We start from the raw sequence: 21,707 nt of genomic DNA, 5'->3' as shown, positions 1-21,707 counted from the left end.
TTATTCAGAAACTGCTATGCAGAGGTGCTATGCTAGGACCTCAGAATAATAATACAGTGTGCTTGATTTTCAATGATTAGACTTCTCCTTCTGACTGTGATCCAGTGCTTGTCATTTCTCTGTGGGTGTGGCTTCTGTCAGAACGCAAATGTCTCTTCCACATAAAATGAGACATATGAGGAACATAAGGCTTGATATTTTTGACACTGTTAGTTATGCCTCCAAAACCCAGCAAAAACTCCCCAGACTAACTCAACCTTTGTACATTTTACAGATGTAGATACTCAAGAACTTTGTAGGATGTTGGTATCATGAAAGGGGTTCTCTGCTGCCATAATTTGCAATACGTCACAGGCTAGAATGGAACGAGCACATTCTAGTTAACGGGCTTAAAATAGAGCAGGTTGACCGTACTTTTTGGAATGGAAACAAATATCATATGTGATGAAGGTGGACCTCAGCAAACCCCCTCACTTTCACATGTAAGATGAATTGAGTTTAGGCTTCAGCTAGCTAAGATATTTTGCATTATTTGGAACAACCTGGGGGGATTTAATAGTAACTACTAAAGATTCTTTTTTGTTTTGTTTTGTTTTCATTTAAAGAAGAAGCCATGGCGACTCTTTCATCTATAGTAAGTGAATGACAAGGATAGCCACTGATGGCTGTGGTGTGACTGAACTCCATAATGATTTCCGAGAAAGCCACAAGAATCCTGTTATGCTGTCTTGGGGTGAAAACTGCACTGTAACTGCTGGAAATCACAGTAATTGTGTTGTAAATCCTGTTAACACCCCTGCATTATATCTTGGTAACCACTGTTAATTTGTGACTCCTCTGCACTTGGGTGTGCCTCCAGGTTTCCAAACTTCAGAACTTTTTGCTGGATCAGCAATAAACAACTTAACAAGAAGGGAGAGAGGATCTGGATTGTAATGTTGCTTTTGAAAAATGAAATCTTAAGTCATAAATCAACTTGCTCAGATTCCTGACGTTGCAATCATTCTGTGCTTCTTACTCATAATAGTAACATTAAAATTCAGTATTAGGCTTTGGCAGAAATAAAACAAAGAGGTAATACCCAGATGCCAAGGCCTTCTGGTGTCTTGTTAAATGCCTTAATGGTTCTATGTTGCACCGGACATTATTTTAAACCTAAGAGGAGATATCTACCATAGTTTTGAATGTTTACTATTCATCACTCTCAGAGTAGCTGACTTATTTATAGAACCCTTGTGACTAAATGAGAGATTCTGGAAATTTGGGGTTAACGACCATGTGTGGATAAGTGAAAGGGAAGGGGTAAAAGGAATGAAAGGCTAAACAGGTTCCATCTCTTCCCTTACCTGTCAATCTATAATAAGCTTGAAGACTGGCTAAAATCTGTTCCATGGATTCCTGTGGACAGACTTTAACCCCAGTTGGGAAAAATGTTGACCTTTTTGTTCGACGCTTGGCCAAATCAAATATTCGTTTCATGGTTGACACTTTGTACATTTTTGCAGTGCTTTCAGATGTTTCGATTCTTGGGGCATTGTCTATGTCTTTAGATTCAGAATGGTGTATTTTAATGGAGAGATCTGTAAAAGAAAGATTGATTTCCTGGTGAATATATCCATTGATATATGTGAAATATATGATAAATGAATGGAATAAACTAAAAGTTATAATCCTCTGGTTTGTTCAAGTTCTACTCTGGTGCAACTGCCAAATTTCAGTGACGAGGCATTTTCAGAAATAAAGGAATAGCATAATGAGCTGATCAAGTGTAATTAAAAAAAAAAAAAACAACATCTCAAATCATCTTGCCTTTAGGAACTGCCAAATATTGAAACCATTTCCCACACATCTCTGAAAATCACTCCCCACTTAGCACTCAAGCCTCCCGAGAGATACCTCTTTTGATAGACATTATAATTCAAGTGGGGAATGATAGCACACTGTGGTACCCAGAGGTGCACTCTGGATGAGGAAGTGGTGTGTTTCTAGGAACCCAGGGGGGAAATGCAACAAAACAACCTTCCTGCCTATTAGTGGCAGCCCTAGGATTTCTGTATGGTGGGGCTCAGAGTGTGGCACAGTGAAGGTGAGCTGGGGCAAGAACATGTGTTAGAGTTGACTTTACAGAGCAAGTAGGATATTTTATGGAGGGAGGTGAGAGGAAAAATGAAGGGGAGTAGGAAGAGATCAGGTTGGCAGAGGATTTCACTCCTGGAGCCATTTCATCCTGCTGGCAGTGCTGTATCTGTTAGGGTTAGGTCTAGACTTCATTTTTAACTCTCTGGACTTTTCATAACAATAACTTACATTCATTTAACACTTCTTTACTTTGAATTTTTTCATGTGTATTATATTATTTCACAAAAACTCTGCTAGATTCATGAAACATATTATTTTTCTTGGTTTATCACATGGTAGGGTACTGAGATTTGGAGGTGTCAGAGCCTGTTAAGAGTGGTCAGATCTTGATTCCTCCTCTCCCACTCCACCTCTTTCCTTTTATCTGTCTTCCATTTAAGAAAACAACAACTGATGAACAGTTGGGACCACTCACTATGGCCCCTGGAGACCCTAAGCATGTGGCTTACTGAGACTTATATTCCCACTTTACTAAAGAAGGGCCTCAAACTCTAATCTTCTGGCACAGACAAGGGAATCGAGCAGAAATCCAAGTAGGGTAGCTGTGGAGCAACTCAAATCTTGCCACAAAGCATAAAAGTTCCTCCTTCATTACCAGGGGTGGACTGAGTCCTGTAGGAATACCTATTCTCTGGCATTTTGAGGAGTCTTAGAGTACTCTGTCAATCTTGGACAGTGATAAATTCTTAGGACTCTCCAGGAAGAAAGGGAGCATATGGATTAATTTGCTCATCCAGCTACACATCAAACCAATAAATCATAATCTCTGAATGGAATGCAGCATCAGCAACTTTTGAAGGTCCCTAGGTGATTCCAATATGCATGCAGGCTTGGGAAACCACTGTTTTATGGATCTGTAAGGGCACTTCAGGTGAAGACTAAAGACAACTCATCTCAAAATGGCTTAAACAAAAAGGAAGTTATCACATGGAAAGGAAAGCTAACAGTAAGGAATGCCTGGTGAAAACAGAACTCTAACTGCCTTTCTGCCATTCTCTCATTTCCTTTTTCAGTCCCCTTATGTGGTGACTTTATCTGTAGGCTGGCTTCCACCAAATTCAACTTGCTTGCCCTTGTTCATTTTGAAAAATAACCTTTCCCTGAAGTATCGCTGACTTATGCCATGTGCCTGGACCAATACCAGTTGCTAAGGAATACACCAATGCTGCTGGTTTGAGTTGAATGATTACAGAGCAGGGGACTAGAATTACCCTGAGTGGTTCATTCTAACTGGGGAGGTGGTCAATTTTCCCTGAGTTAGGCTGGCTGCATGGCAGACTGGAAGGTGCCCACTGAACACTGGCAATTGCAAGAAGGGGATGGGATCTGAGTGTACAGCCATTAGTGCCCACGGCAGCTAGTAAAATGGGAATTTCAGTTTAGGAATGTTAATTTTTAATAACCTTTCAAACACTCACAGATTTCAGTGTAAGTCATAGAAGAAGTTTTTGTAATTACATTTCAATTGCCACTAAGAATGGAAGAAAAAACGTGCCTCATTCGATAATTCTAGGCCTATCCAGTATGGTAAGCACAAGACCATACTTTGGGAAACTGCTCCTCATACATCCCGCACTTTTCTATTCTTCTCACAGTGCCTATTGCAATGCTGGCCCTGCTCTCTACTTTGTCACCCCCCACAATATTCTGCCCTTTGGGGTTGGTCCTGTTCTTACTTGTTTTACGTTATGGTCTAGTAGAACTCTCTGAATAACTTGCTTTGGGAATAGTATTTACTCCGCCCTGGCTCTAGGAAGAGTGCCCGTCCTGGCATTGTTCCTACTTGGATTCTTCTGGATCTTAACACTTTGTTCTTTTCCAGGCTTGCTCACACAGATCTACTTGATCTGGGCCTTTGGACTTCATTCTACCACGACAGGAATTGAAGGAGGTGAAAAAAATTACAGATTTGCTCCATGTCCCAGAATCCCATGAGCGCTGACCTGTTCTCTTTTTCCTACTAGGATCAATCTTCCCTATTCTCCACATGCCAAGTACACATAACTGGTGGTCAACAATGAGGGTGAATTAGGGTGAAGTGAGATTTGGTTTGCTTGGGATATCCTGGTTTATTGCAGCTATCCCTTCATCCTCAAATGTATCCTTGTTTGGAAAACGAATTATATGGTCACTGAATTTTTAATATCTCCCTGCTGGGGGAGATCCATGGCAAATATTCTACAAATGGTTGTCTGCCTCATCTAGGAAGCACCTCGTTCCATTTTTGCAATCTCTATCTAGTAATTCTTTCTTTGAGATGAAAATTATCTTCTAGCATCTTCCACACATTAGTCCTATTTCTGCCCTCTGGAATAGCAAAGACCAAGTTCACAGTTCCTCATATTTCCCCTATGTTAGGCATTTCTCTACTTTAGGTTAACCATCTTCCATCTTTCTCTGGTGTCCTTTTTCACATGAGTATCAGACACCTCAGCTTGTGTTCCTCTAAATTACACAGAGACAACCACAGGGGATTGCCTGTGATGATACTAATCACTTGGGCATGTTTCAGAATCTTCTGCCTGCATCTTGACCCCAAGTCATCACTAGAAAAGAAGTAGGCAAAGTCTCCGAGAACAGGGACTAAGGGTTACCGGGGTCCAAAAATATTTATAGAACAAACCACACTTATGCTTACAAAGTCTGTCTTTCCCAAGTATTTCAAATCAAATCCCCAAATTTAAAGTATTGAAACATGGAATGTTACAGATTTCAATGAGGTAAAAAGAGCTAATGTTTATTGGAGCTAATGAAAGCACTCTTTGGTAAAGCAGTTAGATCACATTAGATACTGTCCTCCATGCTGCAAAAATAGTAATGTTGAAATTGAACTGAACTTCGATTCTCTGGATGCATTTTTTTTTTTTAAGATTTTTATTTATTTGACAGAGAGAGAGACAGCGAGAAAGGGAACACAAGCAGGGGGAGTGGGAGAGGGAGAAGCAGGCCTCCTGCTGAGCAGGGAGCCCGATGTGGGGCTCGATGCCAGGACTCTGGGATCATGACCTGAGCCGAAGGCAGACGCTTAACGACTGAGCCACCCAGGCACCCCTCTGGATGCATTTTTATGTGTTTGATATTTTTACTTTATATAAGTATTTAGAAAGAGTAGGTAAAAGTTTAATGAGAATGAATTGATAGTGGAATGACCTGCTATAAAAAGGGAGCACATTTAATAGAAGATTAGAAAATCTTTTGAGGCAGAAAATACCTGACAAAACATAAGTATGATCTGTATGATGATGAATTGGCTTCCATCAACAATTATTTCTTCTGGGTGAACTTCTGGGTGAAGTTCAAAGTTACAAAGAGAAAGAAGGGCAAAGTGATTTCAGAAAAAAACAAACAAAAAAACCCTGTATCTTTTCCAGAGTACAAGAATATTAGAAAAATTTAGTTAATTATAGTATGCACTTGGAAAAAAATAAATGCAATTTTACTATATTATATTATAGATTAATCACCAGGAAAAAAATCCTAAGCCAATAGTTTTGGGAAATAGTCATATCACTGAATGAGGAAAAGAGAAAAATGGAAATTAATACATTTGCATATTCAGAACTTCTAAATATAGGTAAGAGACAGATAATATTCATTGCTTACTTTCTAAATTTAAATATGTTCATTATTTGTGAAAGAAAAATGTAGCAACAGAAATCATATGTTGCTCAACTAGTCAAAATGTTTTAATAGCACTAGTGGTGCACAGGGCCCTGGCTCTGTGACTCACCAGCTGTAAAACTTGGAAGTACTTGAACTGACTGTGTTTGAGTTTCCCCCGCCCTGTAAAATGGTGAATGATAGTGCTTCTCTTACAGGGTTTCTGTGATATTAGTAAATGAGTTACCACTTGGGCAGCACTTAAAACACTGTTGCATACAGGGTAAGTGCTTAGTAAAAACTCCTTTATCCAACTGTCCACTCATTTCACTTCCTGGTATCACTCTTCCTTTTTTTTTTTTTTTCAGTCTTCCTTCTTTACGTGCTCTTTCATGACACTTCTTAGTCCTCAGACAAGACTGTGTGTGTCCCCGAAGTCTTCCTGTGCTTCCATGCCTTAGGGCTCATCTCATGCTTCTCTGTGCCTTCTTACTAGAGGGCTGTTCTTTTCCTTCTTCCTTCATGGGCCAGTTTCTAAGCTTTCTTTCCTTCTCTACTAAGCTTTCTCAGACCCCACACTCAGAATTCATTCATTGCTCCCTTGTGTTGCTTTAGTGTGGCTCAGATCTCTACTGATTTACTGATATACCAGTGTCCATTAAGTGTCTACTATGTTTCAGCCCAGGATGGCATATAGTGGTAAATTAGATGAACCAATGTCATGGAATTTGTGTTGTTGTGCTTGTTTGAAGAGTAATTTGTTGTAAATATGTTTTCCCCTTTAGGCTGAAAATACCTTTGTATTTGCAAAACCTAGACTTTTAGACTTCAAAAACCTGAGTATTGTGATCTTGTCCTCTCCCCAATTAACCTGGGTGCTTACCTAGTACAGGGTTTGGACAGGACACATATGCAGTACATATTCATCAAGTGAATTCATGAAAAATCCATGTGGAACAAGTAATGAGTTTTTTTTATAATATATGTATGAATTAGATTCATTAAAAAAACCCATTATGCTATAAAAATTAGTTTCTTATGTCCTGTCCACCTATATTATTGCAACCTCCTTTTTAAATTTCTTCTCCCTGCTATAGGGTCTAATACCAGAGGCTTTGGACACAGTCATCTTATTAAAGATAATATCCCAAGTGAGAAGACAAATAAAAAATTCCTTTGTGAATGAAAACCAAAAGAACAGAAAGGAGATGGGTTATGCATAAAGTATATTTTAGTAAAGTCAGCATTCCTAGATACTTTCAATTTATCCAAGAGTAAATAAATAAATAATAAATAGAACCAATTAAAACCATGGATATCAATGGGAAAGAATAGTAATATTGCCTAGCTCTTTAGGATGACAAGTCCTCAATTCCCTTGCCCCTCAATTATTGTAATTGAGATAAAACCATAGCCATGTTAAATTCAGCCCTCTTCCCACTCCTCACTTGCACCCTTGTAGTTGAACATGGATGGAGAAGAACAACCATTTGGGCTCACTTTCAATGTATAACCCTTAACTAGTATCACACTAAGTTTCCTTGGTCCATTGACCATTGAGTTTCTCACTCTCCGGGAGAACTACATACTTTTCTCAGATTTCCTGCACTTCTTGCCAATTCTCACTTTCAGCTGATGACCTTGTTCCACATTTTATTAAGAATAAGAGGAGCAAGAAGAGAACTTTATCAGTGTGCAACACTGCATCTGCTCACTGACTGCATCTGTGTTTATATACTCTGCTTTCCCTCCTGTGACTACTTGATGAGCAGTCCGCTCCTATTCAAGGCCAATTTCTTTACTTATGCCCTGGATCCAACCTTTTTTCTTTTCTTTTCTTTTTTTTCTTTTCTTTCTTTCTTTCCTCTCTCTCTCTCTCTCTTTCTTCTTTTTTTACCTCTTGAATACATTCTTCCAGAAACTCTTCTGCATTGCCTACATCATTATTTCCCCTCTTTATGTTGGATTATTCCTAGCAGCCTACAAACATGCTATTACTTTTCCCTTTCTTTAAAGGATTCTCTTGCTAACACTTCCCTTCCCCCTATTGACCCATTTTTTCCATTCACACAGCAAAACTCTTTGAAAGATCTGCCTTTACCACACTCTTCCTAAAACAAATCCTCCCTATCTATGTTGATACCTAAAGCTATCAACATTTCTCCCCTTTATTCTCTTCTCTTTTTTCCTCCATTTTTTTTGGGGGGGGTGGTTTGCAGTGTGCTCATAGAGCCTGGTATATTCAACATGATGATGTGTCACTTCACCAGAAGGTGTCACTATGTAACACATAATATATACTGAAAACTGATTGTTGGAAAATAAACTATTATCACTTTGAGTTTGGAATTGTACATGTTGAGTACTGACATTTGTTGATGGGGGTGATTTTTCAGCAAAACAGATCATTTGAGGAAGGGCTGAGACAGCCATGGTGGAATAGACTCCCAACAGGCTGGGAGGTTCTCATGAAAGTTGTGGCAGAAAATATTTAGGTGAGCAGGAAAGAATACAACTTGTCCATGGGCAGAGAACCTTCCAGCATGCTAAGAAAAGTGGTCGACACTGAAGATTTAAATTGGAGAGGGTCTTTTTTTTTTTTTTTTTCTTTAGACACACTACCCTGGAGCTAACCCAAATCCTGAAACCCAGTATAGCTATGACAAGTTTGGAAATTTCCATATATATAGAAAAGGAAATTAAATTAACAACCACTGAATTCAAATACTAAATTAAAACATGACTTTATCCTAAGGACAAGTCAAATCTGTCCAAGGGTAACATGGCAAAAGCCTCTAAAATACTGGGATTTTGACTCTTCATTTATTGTTTTAAAATTAGATTGCCTAAGCATATCTACTAGCTAATGTGAAGGCTAGCCTTTTAGTCCAAAGTATCTTTTCCACTCTAGGTTCTAGACTGGTGGCCATGTGGCCTTGATGTTGACTGGCATCCTGGAAGCCGCGATAGTGCACATCATCTCCCTGTCATATCAATTGTTTTCCTTCCTATACCCAAGTTGGCCTCCAGTTGTAGGCTGCTTGTGAAGTTTCCATTTCATGGCTCAGCTTTGCCCATGAATCAGTCTCTTTCTTGGTTATATATTCAAGTGGATCCTTATCATCCTGTTTGGACCACTCCTCACTAAACTCTCTTCTAGAGAGATGTTTTCCAGCCATCTAACCCTGCAGCCTCACAATATAGGATCAGTGTATACATACTGTGTCAATAAAACAGACAACAGGAAAAGGAGGAATGGAGCTTTTATGGCAGCATTGTTATGAAAGCAACAGTCACTGGTACAAGCACTTAGAGAACGCATTATGTTTCCTAAGGGAAAAGGCCTGCAATGCCTTAATGAATGAATTAACAGAAGCAGAGAGAAAAGTTACTGGAATTCCTATAGAACAAAAATCTCCATTTGAAGATCAGAATTCCACAGAGAGAAAGTAGATAACATTTCAGGATCAAATCAATGACTGGAAATTTTTAAAAATAATAATTTAATCTTGTATAAACTTCCTGACCTTACCAAAAATGAGTGAGGGGTTGTGGCCTTTATGCAAATGCTCCACTTCTTTCTGGTCAATTTTATCCCTGTCCACCCCCTACCTTAGTAGAAATGCTCAATTACACACCTGAGAAATTTTTCCAAAGAGCAAGGGCAACTAAATGTACATTGTGCTTAACATACCCGGCTATGCCTCAAAATTTATGCAGATATATTGAATACCTTGTTTAATGTTTTTCCAGAAAATTGCATGGATTTTAAGCATACTGTTTTCTACATGATCAAGGGAGAAACACAAGAGCTTCTCTACACCTTGCTTTCTCACTTCTCTTCCTATACGTGTGTTCCCATTAAATTTCTACAGTGCCACCCCCAGTGAAAATGTGTTGGAATAAATGATAGAGAACATAATCATAGAAATTAAGGAAATGTCCAGTGATTTTCTTTAATGAAATATGAAGTGCATAAACTCTTGGAATAGTCAGCATACAGACCGATTGTCAATGATGCATGAGTTTCTCTCTCTGAAGCTTTTGAAACTTGGATGCCATTGCAGCCTTCCTTACCTCCCAAACACACTTGTTCAGCAACATCTCACTCTATGAGAATGACAATTAGTGGTCCCTTGTCTCAACAAATTAGAGCAATTGCATTATCTTTTTTCTCATTGCAAAATCAGGTTTGGCCATTATCCTTGATATGTCAGAACAAAAAGGGCTAAGACCTTGGAAAACCATTATAAGAAATAAAGGTTGCTAATTCCTATTTTCTTTTTTTTTTTAATTTTTGAAAGATTTTATTTATTTATCTGAGAGAAAGAGAGGGGGATAACATGAGCAGGGGACGGGTAGGGGCACAGGGAGATGGAGAGGCAGACTCCCTGCCGAGCAGGGAGCCCAACATGGGGCTCAATCCCAGGACTCTGAGATCATGACCTGAGCCGAAGGCAGATGCTTAACTGACTGAGCCACCTAGGCACCCTAATTTCTATTTTCTAGTCTCTCTTTGTATACATAAGTATTGAGCCCCTCTTCCACCTCATTGCACTGGAAAAACAAAAACAAAAAACCTTAAACCTAGAGGTGAGGTACTGACCTCACCTGAGAAATTTTGTTGAGGTGCAAAATTGCACTTTTTGTTGAGGGCACATGCAGCTTGGTGAGTGGGCAGGAACAGAAGTTGAAGACAGAAGTAAGCAAGAGAGAAGGAGTTGTCTCTTTTGTGTCCAGAGGCAGGTGACCTCTGAACAGGTGGTGTCATGAGCTTTTCAGGTCTGGTAAGTGTCAGGAGTGTAGAGGCAGGGGTCCAGCAGGGCCGTGTCCTCAACGATATTTGGAACAGAAATGCGTGCTAATTCGTCTACCCCTTCGTGGGGAGAGAGAGGAGGGCATATGGAGAAGGGGAGGAGTGTCAAAGCTGACTGACCTCTCTGTCCTGGGAGAGGAGAGAAACACAACGGAAGTACTTGCCATAGGGTGGTGTGAAGGTCTCACATGGCTGCCTTCATCTAACACATGGCATCGCCTCATAATGGACCCTGGCTGAGGTCCATGTACAGCCACTGCCAGTTCCAGGGCACTGTTCCTGCTGTAATTGCAGAACCACAGGAATGCCCTTGACTCTCAAGTGTTCTCGAGGTACATGGTATGGGGTCACAGATTGTGGGAAACTACAGGATAAACACATTGCCTCTGCATGGAGTGCTAAATTTACTAGAGAATTTTAGCAGGAAAGTTGAAAAAGTTAAGGATTGTAAGTGAATTTTATGTGAATACATAAGCAAAATTAGCAAAATCCTTTCTCCCCCAAATAAGCCAGCCTGGAAAGTTCGAAAACTAGGATATTTCTATAAAAGCTGTGGTTAACTGTAAAGTATATTACTTTGAAAAAATGGTGAGTGGAGCTGGTTGAGTGCTGAGGTCAGGTAAACAGGATGTGAAACTGAGGTGAGAACAATTATGTTCAAGTTGCTCACCTGCCTAGCTGGGGCTTATTTTTAGGAGCTAAAAAGAAATCCGTGTTTTCTCTAGCAACTGGTTTTTAGTCCCCCTCAAATCATTCTGGGTAGGCAGCTACCGTCTCCATTTGCAAGTGGGACCATTAAGTTGCTTTTAATCATCTCATCCTTACATTAACTTAAATCCTATTAACTTTTTTCCTTTCTTCTGCTTCCCAATTTTTAACATATCATGGATATTTTTTTGGCACCAACTCCATAGGTTTCAGAACTCCTTCCAGAGTTTAAATAAACACACAGGTTATGGGTAAGAGAATCCAAATGGAAGATTACCAGTAAATCTGATATGTGGATGACCAGTTGCAACTGTATCTCACAAATGTATGGGACATTATAGTTTAGAGCATTTTTTGAGTGTAGCTTGACACAAATGTTGAATGGCATGGAATACAAATGGTTATGCTTGAACAGTACCAGGTAATTCATAAGCCAGAGGCAGTCCATGATGAGTCCATGATCTGTTTGGAAGTGGGTGAAGAAGATGAGTGGCAGGAATTCACAGAGATCTACCAAGAGCTCATAGAAAAAAAATTCCCCAAAATTCAGGAAAAGGAAACTTTAGAAGCTGGGGGTGCACTAAGAAAATATCATGGTATAAGAATGTGGATTTGTTTATGGGACACATTAAATGAAATGTGCCAAACACCCACTTTCCTTCTGGTTCCAGCACTGCTGGGTTGCTGGACAATGGAACCTCTCTCTCTGTGATTCCAGGGGTGCTACATAGTTGGAACATAGTTTGCTCATTAGATTCTTATGATGCCTAAAGAACTCATATCAGAATTAGCTCTAATTTAGCTCAGCATCTATATTTTCTAAATCTTATTGCTGCTTGTGATTCTGATATTGCAAACCATGAAAGACACCATTCCTCATTTTTAGTGCTTTCATGCAAACCTGATCTTGGAGTATGTGGGAATTTTGAGTAGAAAAGAATTGCATGTATAACATTGGTGCATATATTTCCACACACAAGAATATTTTAACTACTAAAGAAGAACAGAATTGGAGCAGATTAAATAGAAATAGCTGTAAATCTCTGCCTATTAACTTTCTGATGCACAAGGACCTATCACAGTTCATGTAGAGAAGAAAGGTGAACTTCATTTTGAATACCTGTGGGGCTGAAGTTATAGTATGATAGGCCTGCCTTTCTGAGTCACTTGCTGAACTTGGGCAGATAATCTCTGTATGTGTCATATTTCTAACCTAAAAAGGGTATAACAGTAATTCCAACACCATAGTTTTGGATTAATGCTTGCATTTTATAGTTTTGTTTTGTTTTGAAGCCTAAATGACAAAATGTCAAGAGTGTTGCAGAAGGCCTGGCACATTCTTAACTGTTATTATGATCTGGTACCATTTTATTCTGGGGTTTAAGGCTAGGAACAAGATAGGAATAGACTCACCCAACTTAGCAAATAAAATATAGGACACCCAGGCAAATTTGAATTTCAGATAAAAAACTAATAATTTTTTTAGTGTAAGTATGTACCATGTAATATTTGGAACACATTAAATGCAAATGGACAAAAATGCTCCTGTTAAAAGACAGAGATTGTCATACTGCATTAAAAAAAAATCCCACTACATGCTGTTTTCAGAGACACATCTAAATGGAAAGATATAGAGAAGTTGAAATTAAAAGGATGGAAAAAAGTTATAATTTGCAAACCCTAACCAAAGGAAAGTTGGTGTGGCTATATTAATATTGAATGAAGTCAGAGCTATGCTGGTAAATGTTTAATAACCAGCTCTTGGGGGTAGATGAGAAGACTTGATTTGTAGCATTCACCAATTTTCATGTGTTAATATTCCCCTATGGCTGATTTCAAGCCACTGATGTGACATTACCAAACACTAACTTGTGAAGAGATATGTGCAATTGGCTCCTGTAAAATAGTATGAGTCAGTTCCAGCACACCAGTGGACAAAATTTCTTATTTGCCAGAAGGTATTACAAAGAAGATAGTAATAACATAATGATAAAATTTTAAAAGCCATCAGAAAGAAGTAACAAGTTATAATTTTATGTACTTAATGTTACAACTTCAACATATATAAAGCAAAAGTTGAGAGAATAATAATGAAAATTATTGAAAGTTAATGAAATCAACAATAATAGGTGGATTTTAAGAATCTTTCTTGGTAATTGATAGAAAAAACAGATAAGCTCAGAAAGACTATAGAAGATTGAAAACATGATTAAACTTGAGCTAACAGGCATATGTGCAACATTATAAAATAAAAATATTAAGTATTATAAAATATGTTATATAATATAAAATATCCCTTCTTTTCAAGCACAGGGAGAACATAAACAAATATTGACTATATATTTAACTATAATGCATGTACATTATGTTCTCAGATCACTAGGGAAGTAAACTAAAAATCAGTTTTAAAATACAACTGGGAAATCTCCATATATTTGGAACCTAAAAAAAAAAATCCTTATAAAAAAACTCATACATCAATGAAGAAATATTGTTGCATATTTTATCACTTGATAAAAATACTACATAATAAACTTGTGGGGTATGGCAACATTAGTATTTGAAAGGCAAATTTATCTCATGAGAATGTTTACTTTAGAAAAAGAAAAAGCTAAATATTAGTGAGCTAAACATCCATCTCAAGAAGTTAGCAAAAGAAAACAAAAACTCAAAGAAAATACAAAAAAACCAAAGAGATAAGAGCAGAGATTAAGAAAATCTAAAAGATAATAGCATAGGGCGCCTGAGTGGCTCAGTCGTTAAGCGTCTGCCTTCGGCTCAGGTCATGGTCCCAGGGTCCTGGGATCCAGCCCCACATCGGGCTCCCTGCTCTGCAGAAGCCTGCTTCTCCCTCTCCCACTACCCCAGCTTGTGTTCCCTCTCTTGCTGTGTCTCTCTCTGTCAAATAAATAAAATCTTAAAAAAAAAGATAATAGCATAAAGAGAAGAAAAAATATAAAAGCCCCCAATTTTTCCTTTGAAAATACTAATAAAAAACAAACATTCAAGATTAATCCAGTAAGGAAAAGACACAATCCTGTCAGGATTGAAAAAGGAGGACATCATTATATTTTCTACAGACATGAAAAACGTAACAAGAAGATATTATGAATAATGTTTTGCCGATAATTTGAAACTTTATATAAAATGGATAAATTTCTGGAAATATACAAGGTACCAAATATAAAATAACTAATAAAACTAATATAAAAAGAGATAGGAAACCTAATTATTATTATAACCTTTAAAGAAGTTGAGTCAGTAATCAAATATTTTTCCATAAATATCATTCTCTAGCTTTACCAGTGAGTTCTATCAAGCATTAAAAAAAAAAAAAAACCAACTTCATTTTCTTTTTTTTTTTTTAAGATTTTATTTATTTATTTGACAGAGAGAGAGAGAGACAGCAAGAGAGGGAACACAAGCAGGGGGAGTTGGAGAGGGAGAAGCAGGCCTCCTGCTGAGGAGGGAGCCCGATATGGGACTCTATCCCAGGACCCTGGCATCATGATCTGAGCCGAAGGCAGATGCCCAGGCGCCCCCCAACTTCATTTTCATACAAAGTCTTACAAAACTTGCAAAGTATGAGATAAAAAATAACGGTCCAATCTTGCTTATGAATAAATACTCTGAAATAAAATATTAGCAAATGGAATCCAGCAGTGTGTAAAAAAAGGTCATGATCAAGTTGGATTTATCTCAGGAATGTAGCATTGGTTTAATATTTGAAAACTGATTAAGGTAATTTATTACATTAATGAATTAAAAGAGAAAAACCAGCTAGTAATTTGAATAGATATAGAAGAGATACACAATAAATTTCTATATTTATTAATGATTAAAACTTAGGAATAGAAAGGAACTTTAAAAAAAAACCTCATATAGAGCATTTACACAAACAAAACAAATGTAAAAATGTAAAACAAACATCATACCTAATGGTAAAGCATGAAAGCATTCCTTTTAAGATTAATAACAAGGGAAGGATGTGTGCAATCACCATTTGTCTTTAATAGACTGGATGGCCCATCATGGATAGTAAGAAAATATAAGAAAATAAAAGATACAAAGACACAAAAAAGAAAAACTCAAATTTTCTTTGTTCATGAATAAAAAATTTTTAATTAAGTTAAAAAATTCTTATCTCCAAAGAACTGCTAGTGAATTTTCAGAATTAAGATTGTTCAGCAAAGCTAAGGGATATAAAACCGATTATTTTTCTACCTAGAAAATGTAATAAGAATGCCATTTACATGATCACAATTAATATAAAGTAGCTAGGAATAAATCCAAGATATGTAAGCCCTTGAAAAAAGTAATCATGCAACTTTATTGTAAGGTCCTAATAAAAGGAGAGATATTCCATGCTCTTGGATAGGAAGACTTAACATTACAAAGGTATCAATTCTCCCTGTATTATCTTAGATTCAACACAATTTCAGTCTCCTTAATAAAGTGTTTTGTTGAACTTGGTGAGCTAATGTTAGAATCTTATGGAAGAGTGGAGGGTCAAGAATACCTTAGACACTTCTGTAGAAAGTGACCAAAGCCAGGGAAACATGGTTATATCAAGATTATAAGTTTGTAATAATTAAAGCAATGTGGTATTGGCTCAGGGATAATAAAACGGACAAAAACTATGTTCATGACAGGAGGGACATCACAGAACAGAGAGGAAAGCGGAAACTATCCAGAGACTGGTGCTAAAACAATTGATTATTCATATTTAAAAAAAAAAGACATTGCCTTCTACTTTTTATCTCACACGTGCATACACATGCACAATCAATTTTAGTGGCCTAAATATGAAAGGCAAAACTTTACAACTTGCATAAGACAATATAGTGGAATATATTCATGACTTTACACTAAGGAAGGTTTTTTTTAAGTAGGACAGAAAATCCTCACAAACCATGAAGTTAAAAGGATGACAAATTCAACTATGTTAAAATAAGAATGTCTGCTCATCAGAGGTTACCATTAAAAAAGTAAGAAGACAAGCTACAAACTGGAAAAAGGTATCTGAAAGGTACATAACTGCAGACGGACTAATATTCACAACTTTTAAAGAACTGCTCTAAATTGGTAAGAAAAGACATACATCCCAATAAAAAAAATGGGCAAAATTCTTTAAACATTTTCTAGAAAAGGAAAATTATATGAAAAGATATACTGAACCTCATTAATAATGAAGGAAATACAAAATAAAACCACAATAAGATACAATTTCACTACCCCCCCCCCCCCCAAAAGTCAGGGAATACCAATATGAAGTGTGTTTGAGGATTTGGAACAAAAGAAATTATCACTCAGAATGGCACAAGCACTTAGGAAAACAATTTGGTGTCACCTGGTAAAATTGAAAGCACGCATACCTCACGACACAACAATCTCTCTCCTACTTAGAAGAGAGACAGAGAGGGGTGCCTGGGTGGCTCAGTAGATTAAGCATCTGCCTTTGGCTCAGGTGGTCCTGGGATTGAGCCCCACGTTGAGCTTCTCCCTCTCCCTCTGTTTGCTGCTCCCCCTGCTTGTGCTCTCTCTCTCTGTCAAATAAATCAATAAAATCTTGAAAAAAAAGAAGAGAGAACCAGAGTCCTAGACTCTGGAGAGACTCCTGCCAGCTGTGCACACCAGGGGACACATACAAAAGTGTATCCATCCACAGAATAATGACTACAGGTGGCGTATCCATGCTGGGCAACAGTGTGTCTTAGATGCCTCTCCCGCTCCATCTCGGACCCTCTTAGCCTCACCACTCTCTCAGACCAGCTCTTCAGCTCTTCATAAGCTCTGACCCACTGCAGGAGACACAGCCCACAGCTCTTGGCCCCATAGCTGTTTCATGGTGTCTTTTTCCTTTTGCCCCAGAGTTTTCTGTTGCTGCTGCGGTGTGAGAAGCATCAGGACCCACCCACTGTCGATAAATGTGTACATATCTAGCGGGCAGGAAAACTGCAGAGAAGTTAATGTTCTTTGAGGCAAACTTTTGAGATCTCTTATCAATTCTTTTCCATTTACCACCAGGCTCCCACCCTGAAAAAGCACTCCCTAATGAAGAGTAACAGGTAAGCTTTTGTCTCAGGGTCTACTAAATGCAACAATGTGGATGAATCTCAAAAACATAATGTTGAGCCAAAGAACTAAGTCTTAGGAGAGAACACATACAGCATGATATTATTTATATAAAAATCACAAAAAAACCAAGACATATTATTTAGAGAATACACCTATAACTGGAAACACTAATGACAGGCAATGATGTAATTAACACAAAATTCATGACCATGGCTGCCTTTGGCACAGAGCAAAGAAAGGGGCAGAGACCCTGGCAGAGCAGGCAGGGAACTTCTAAGATACCATCAATAATTTATTATTTACTCTGGGAGATGAGCATTTTATTATTATTCTCTAAATATCACAGATAGGTTTTGTACACTTCTGATGTGTATTTCCCGAGTAAGGAGATCTACAGAAGCAATGCGTCTAGCCCACGGCAGGACTCAAGCAGTCTCTACGAGTGCAGCTGGAAAGGAAGGTGGAGGCCAGATCATGAGGACTCTCAAGTGAAATTATTGGACTTGATTCTGAAGGCATGGAGGGGGCTTTGGAAGTTCTGTTCTTTACTGTTTCCCCCCCAAGCAGTGAATGTGGTAAACAATGAATAACAAAGCTAGTTCAAGCTCAAGAAATAGGAGACAGTTCTGAGGTAAGTATTGACAGGATTTGCCACTGACTGACTAGGTCTCATGGGTTTAGGAAATGGAGAAGTCAAAGGTCAGAACCTGAGAGAGGAAAGAGTTATGCATTGTCCCAGCCAATGATGAAGAGGCTGAAGCTGGGTTAAAGAAGTACTGTGTGCTGAAGTTGTTAATGCTATGGTGTGCTGAATGAGGCAGGCTCACAGGGGCTCTGGGCACCTAAAAGCCGATCGTGCCCAGTCATGTTAGATGGTGTCATGTTGGTAGATTGAAATCAGCTGTGGTAGCAGTGTTTACAGCATGGATACTGACAAACACTATGAAGAAGAATCTTTACCCCTTGAAGAGACTGTTGCTAAACATTTATTAGCATACCATTTGATAGGATCTGGTGACAATTTGGATATGAAGAGGAGGTTCTTAGATGATACCAAAATTCCCGACTTTAGAGATAGAAGATGACAGCCTTCTGAAATGGACAGAAGCAGAGTGAATTATGCCAGAAAAGTGGGTGGGTGCTGATGATATAACTGAGAACAAGATGGACATGGTCCCTGCCCTCATGAAGCATTTAATCGATTTTTAACACTGTGCATTAGAATGCTCTGTGTAGTTTTTTAAAAATACATATTCCTGTAACCTATCTATGCCCTAATTTTGTAGAATGGTTAAAAAAAAATGAAACAACATAATGGAGGGAACAATTACACAAACCACTCTATCAACCCTATTAAATAATGAGACCACTCCCTCCAAACTACAAATATATTTATGATAAAATGCTTACTAAAGCAAGGAAGATTAAAACAAACCCCCTGGTGGTTCATAAAATAATGAACCATGTATCATATCTTTCCAGAAGGGCAATAAATCATGCTTCTCAAACCTGGCTGCAAATAGATTGCCTGAATAGCTTTAACAATTATTCTAGCTTGGGTCCCACCCAGACAAATTAAATCAGAATCTTCAAAGCTGGAGCTCCAGCACTGGTGTTTTTACCAATGTTGACAAATGTTGCATTAAATTTTTTAGGCCGGGAAAATGAAATCAATGGAAAAGGAGACTGGCAGAGTAAAGTTGCAGGCGAATTGGTTGTAAATGGAGTTAAAGTCATAGGTAGATAGAAATAACATTAGCAAAAATATGAAATATTTTTATTCTCTCTGAAACAAAAGAACATGAGAAGAGTTGGATATAGATTGAGAGAAAGTTTGAGGTAGAAAAAAAAGAGATGTCAAATGAAATCAGATGACTTCACTCTTTTCAGTATGTAGGAGGAAGTGGTACCAGAAATGGAAGTCATCATAGTCCTCTTAGTATCTACCATTTATCGAGCAATTTTATCATAGATGCCTCACAAAGCGCTTCATAACATTATTTCACTTATCTTCATCACACCATATGGGGAAGACACTGATACTATTATTCCCAATTTATAGATAAGAAACCATAAGTTAGAGATACATACGAGACAGCAATTTGCCAAGGTCACATAACTAGTGACAGAGCTGTTCTGTACAACTGTGTTCTGTGTTGAATGCACTCCTGTGAAAGCCTTAAATCCTTCCTCTTAACTGGGCCATTATGTGAATGAGGAAGAATCAGGCTGCTGGCTTGAGGAGAGAGAGGAGGTTTGGAAGTTGGACTAGGGGATTAAGTCAGGGAATCAGAGATGACTAGGACTGTGGAATAGCTTGGAGGGCATGAATTTGTTTCGTGTAAGCACTTTATTTTGGATTCTCTAATAACACTTGGCAGCTCAGAAGTGAGAGTGGAAAAAATGAAAGCTAAGTTTACTCAGAGTGAGATTAACCACACAAATGGGGCAGAAGGTCAAGGAGTAAGGTTTATATTGTACTATCAAGACGAGTGTTGAGAAAGGCCAGGGAGTGGCCTCCAGCACCTAGGATTAACGTGTAGGACACTGAGGCCCAGATGGGCTGTACAAGTGGAGGAACTGGGAGAGGCTGAGGAACTGGGATGTTTTGATGAGACTAAAACTCAGATTCCATAAAAGGAAGAAAGAGAAATTATTAGAAAGGGATATTTCAGAACTGTTGATCTCTAGGGTCTGAAAATATTGCAAACCTGGTGGTTAAATTTCAGGGTTTTGATGGGGAAGTACCTTTGGTTTCAGAAGAGACTTTCTGAATGTGTCAAATCACATCCATTAGGCCAAGTTCTGCCTTTTTAAATACATAACATAATCGTAAATAAGCCACTTACTGCTAAACTTAGACTTTAATGGTGGGCATTTAAAAGGATACCATGAACAAATGACTCTATTTCATTAAGGAGTTCAAAATGTCACACTTTTTTTCTTAATGAGTAATATAACTCCTAAAATTATGCCTTCATTTTTAGGGTAGAGCTGAATGATAATGGCCTCTGATCTCTCCTGTGTTCAGTCATGCAGATAGTCATGCAATAGAAATGGCCCAGAACCAGCAATCATCTGGTGTTAGCAAAGTTGGCTTTTGAATTAACAGTAAAAGCCATATTAATTTCACTCATCATATTTTATTAGACTGATTAATACACCAAGCAGGTGTAAGATAGGGCTGGATACAGCTCACATCCTAGTTTTGGTTCTAATCTTCTCAACCCAAATGATTTTAGGAGCGTGACGTAGTATTCTCTGCCCTGGGTTCCTGAACAGAAATGAGCAGATTGTCTACCAGCCCCTGAAATCTTAAGAAGATTAATTAAAATATGCTTGAGCTTTTATAAAAAAAATAAGATATTTAAGCTAAAGAATTGTTATTATGATTGCTACCTACAAAGTGTTTTGATCAGGTCTGAACTGACTACAGTGGGTTGGTAACAGTGTCCTTGGGTTTCATAGTTGGGCTTAATTAAATGTAACTTTTGTTTCTTCATAAATGAAGCAGGAATCTTAAGACAGACAAATTAGCCCTACATATGTTATTTCTATATGAAGTTAAAGTATTTCTGAAGTAGAAACTTTTCATTAGTTTCAAGGTCCTGAATTTTCTCCACAAAATTTCTTTTGGTGGTTTCCTTTAATCCTTCCTCTTGGGGAGCAATTATGAAAATAGACGCTGGTTGCAGTGAGTGAGGGGACTAAAGATGGCTGAATGAAGAAAACCTAGTTGGAATGAATTAAGATGACTTTACAGAGGCACATAGAAAGACATTGTTTCCTCCAATGACTGAATGTCAATGGGAGAACATTTATCTGCTGAATACAACCATATGCTTAGAAGCATTTATCACTGTTCTGTAGCTCCTTCTTATTCTTCCCACATTCACTGTGGTCAGAAGAGATGCAGATCAGTGAGAGTACATTTTCAGTAAATAATTACAGCGATACATGCTATAGTTCACACTTGACAGTGGCATTTCCATATATGAATTACCATGTCTATGCCAGTCAACCATATCAACTCCTTGTAGGATAAGCTTTGGCATGCCGATTGCCTTGGTCCAGAGCACCTTTCTTCCTTATTAAAATGGTTCCATCAGACTTGGTGCTCTTGATTTGTGAGGTTGAAATCCCAGTGACATGGTCTCTTACTCTCAGTGATCTCAGACCCAATGGTTGCTAAAAACTGTCCACTTTGGAAGGCTAAAATTCACATGGTAGTTGGAGACTTTCCTTCCTTTCAACAAGCTACTTTGTGGTATTCCAAAGACTGGTATAACCAATTCCCTCCCACAACTGCGTAAGTGCCTTTCATACCCTGAAGTAAGAAGAAGCAGTGTGGATGGAGACTTCAGTT

The 21,707-nt window shown here is 38.1% G+C and overlaps 1 protein-coding gene across 1 annotated transcript in view; it reads right to left on the bottom strand.

Moving 5' to 3' along the window:
* Positions 1 to 21,707, bottom strand: part of IMPG1 (interphotoreceptor matrix proteoglycan 1) — a 126,087-nt gene that overhangs the window by 100,722 nt on the left and 3,658 nt on the right. Inside the window, 1 exon segment of the mRNA XM_027600829.1 lies at positions 1,347 to 1,580. Coding sequence (XP_027456630.1) covers positions 1,347 to 1,580 — 234 coding nt within the window.

Source organism: Zalophus californianus, chromosome 7 (assembly GCF_009762305.2).
Source record: "Zalophus californianus isolate mZalCal1 chromosome 7, mZalCal1.pri.v2, whole genome shotgun sequence".
NCBI classification, from domain to species: Eukaryota; Metazoa; Chordata; class Mammalia; order Carnivora; family Otariidae; genus Zalophus; species Zalophus californianus.
The sequence above is the reverse complement of the archived record's forward strand: the minus strand, read 5'-3'. Positions and strand labels throughout refer to the sequence as shown.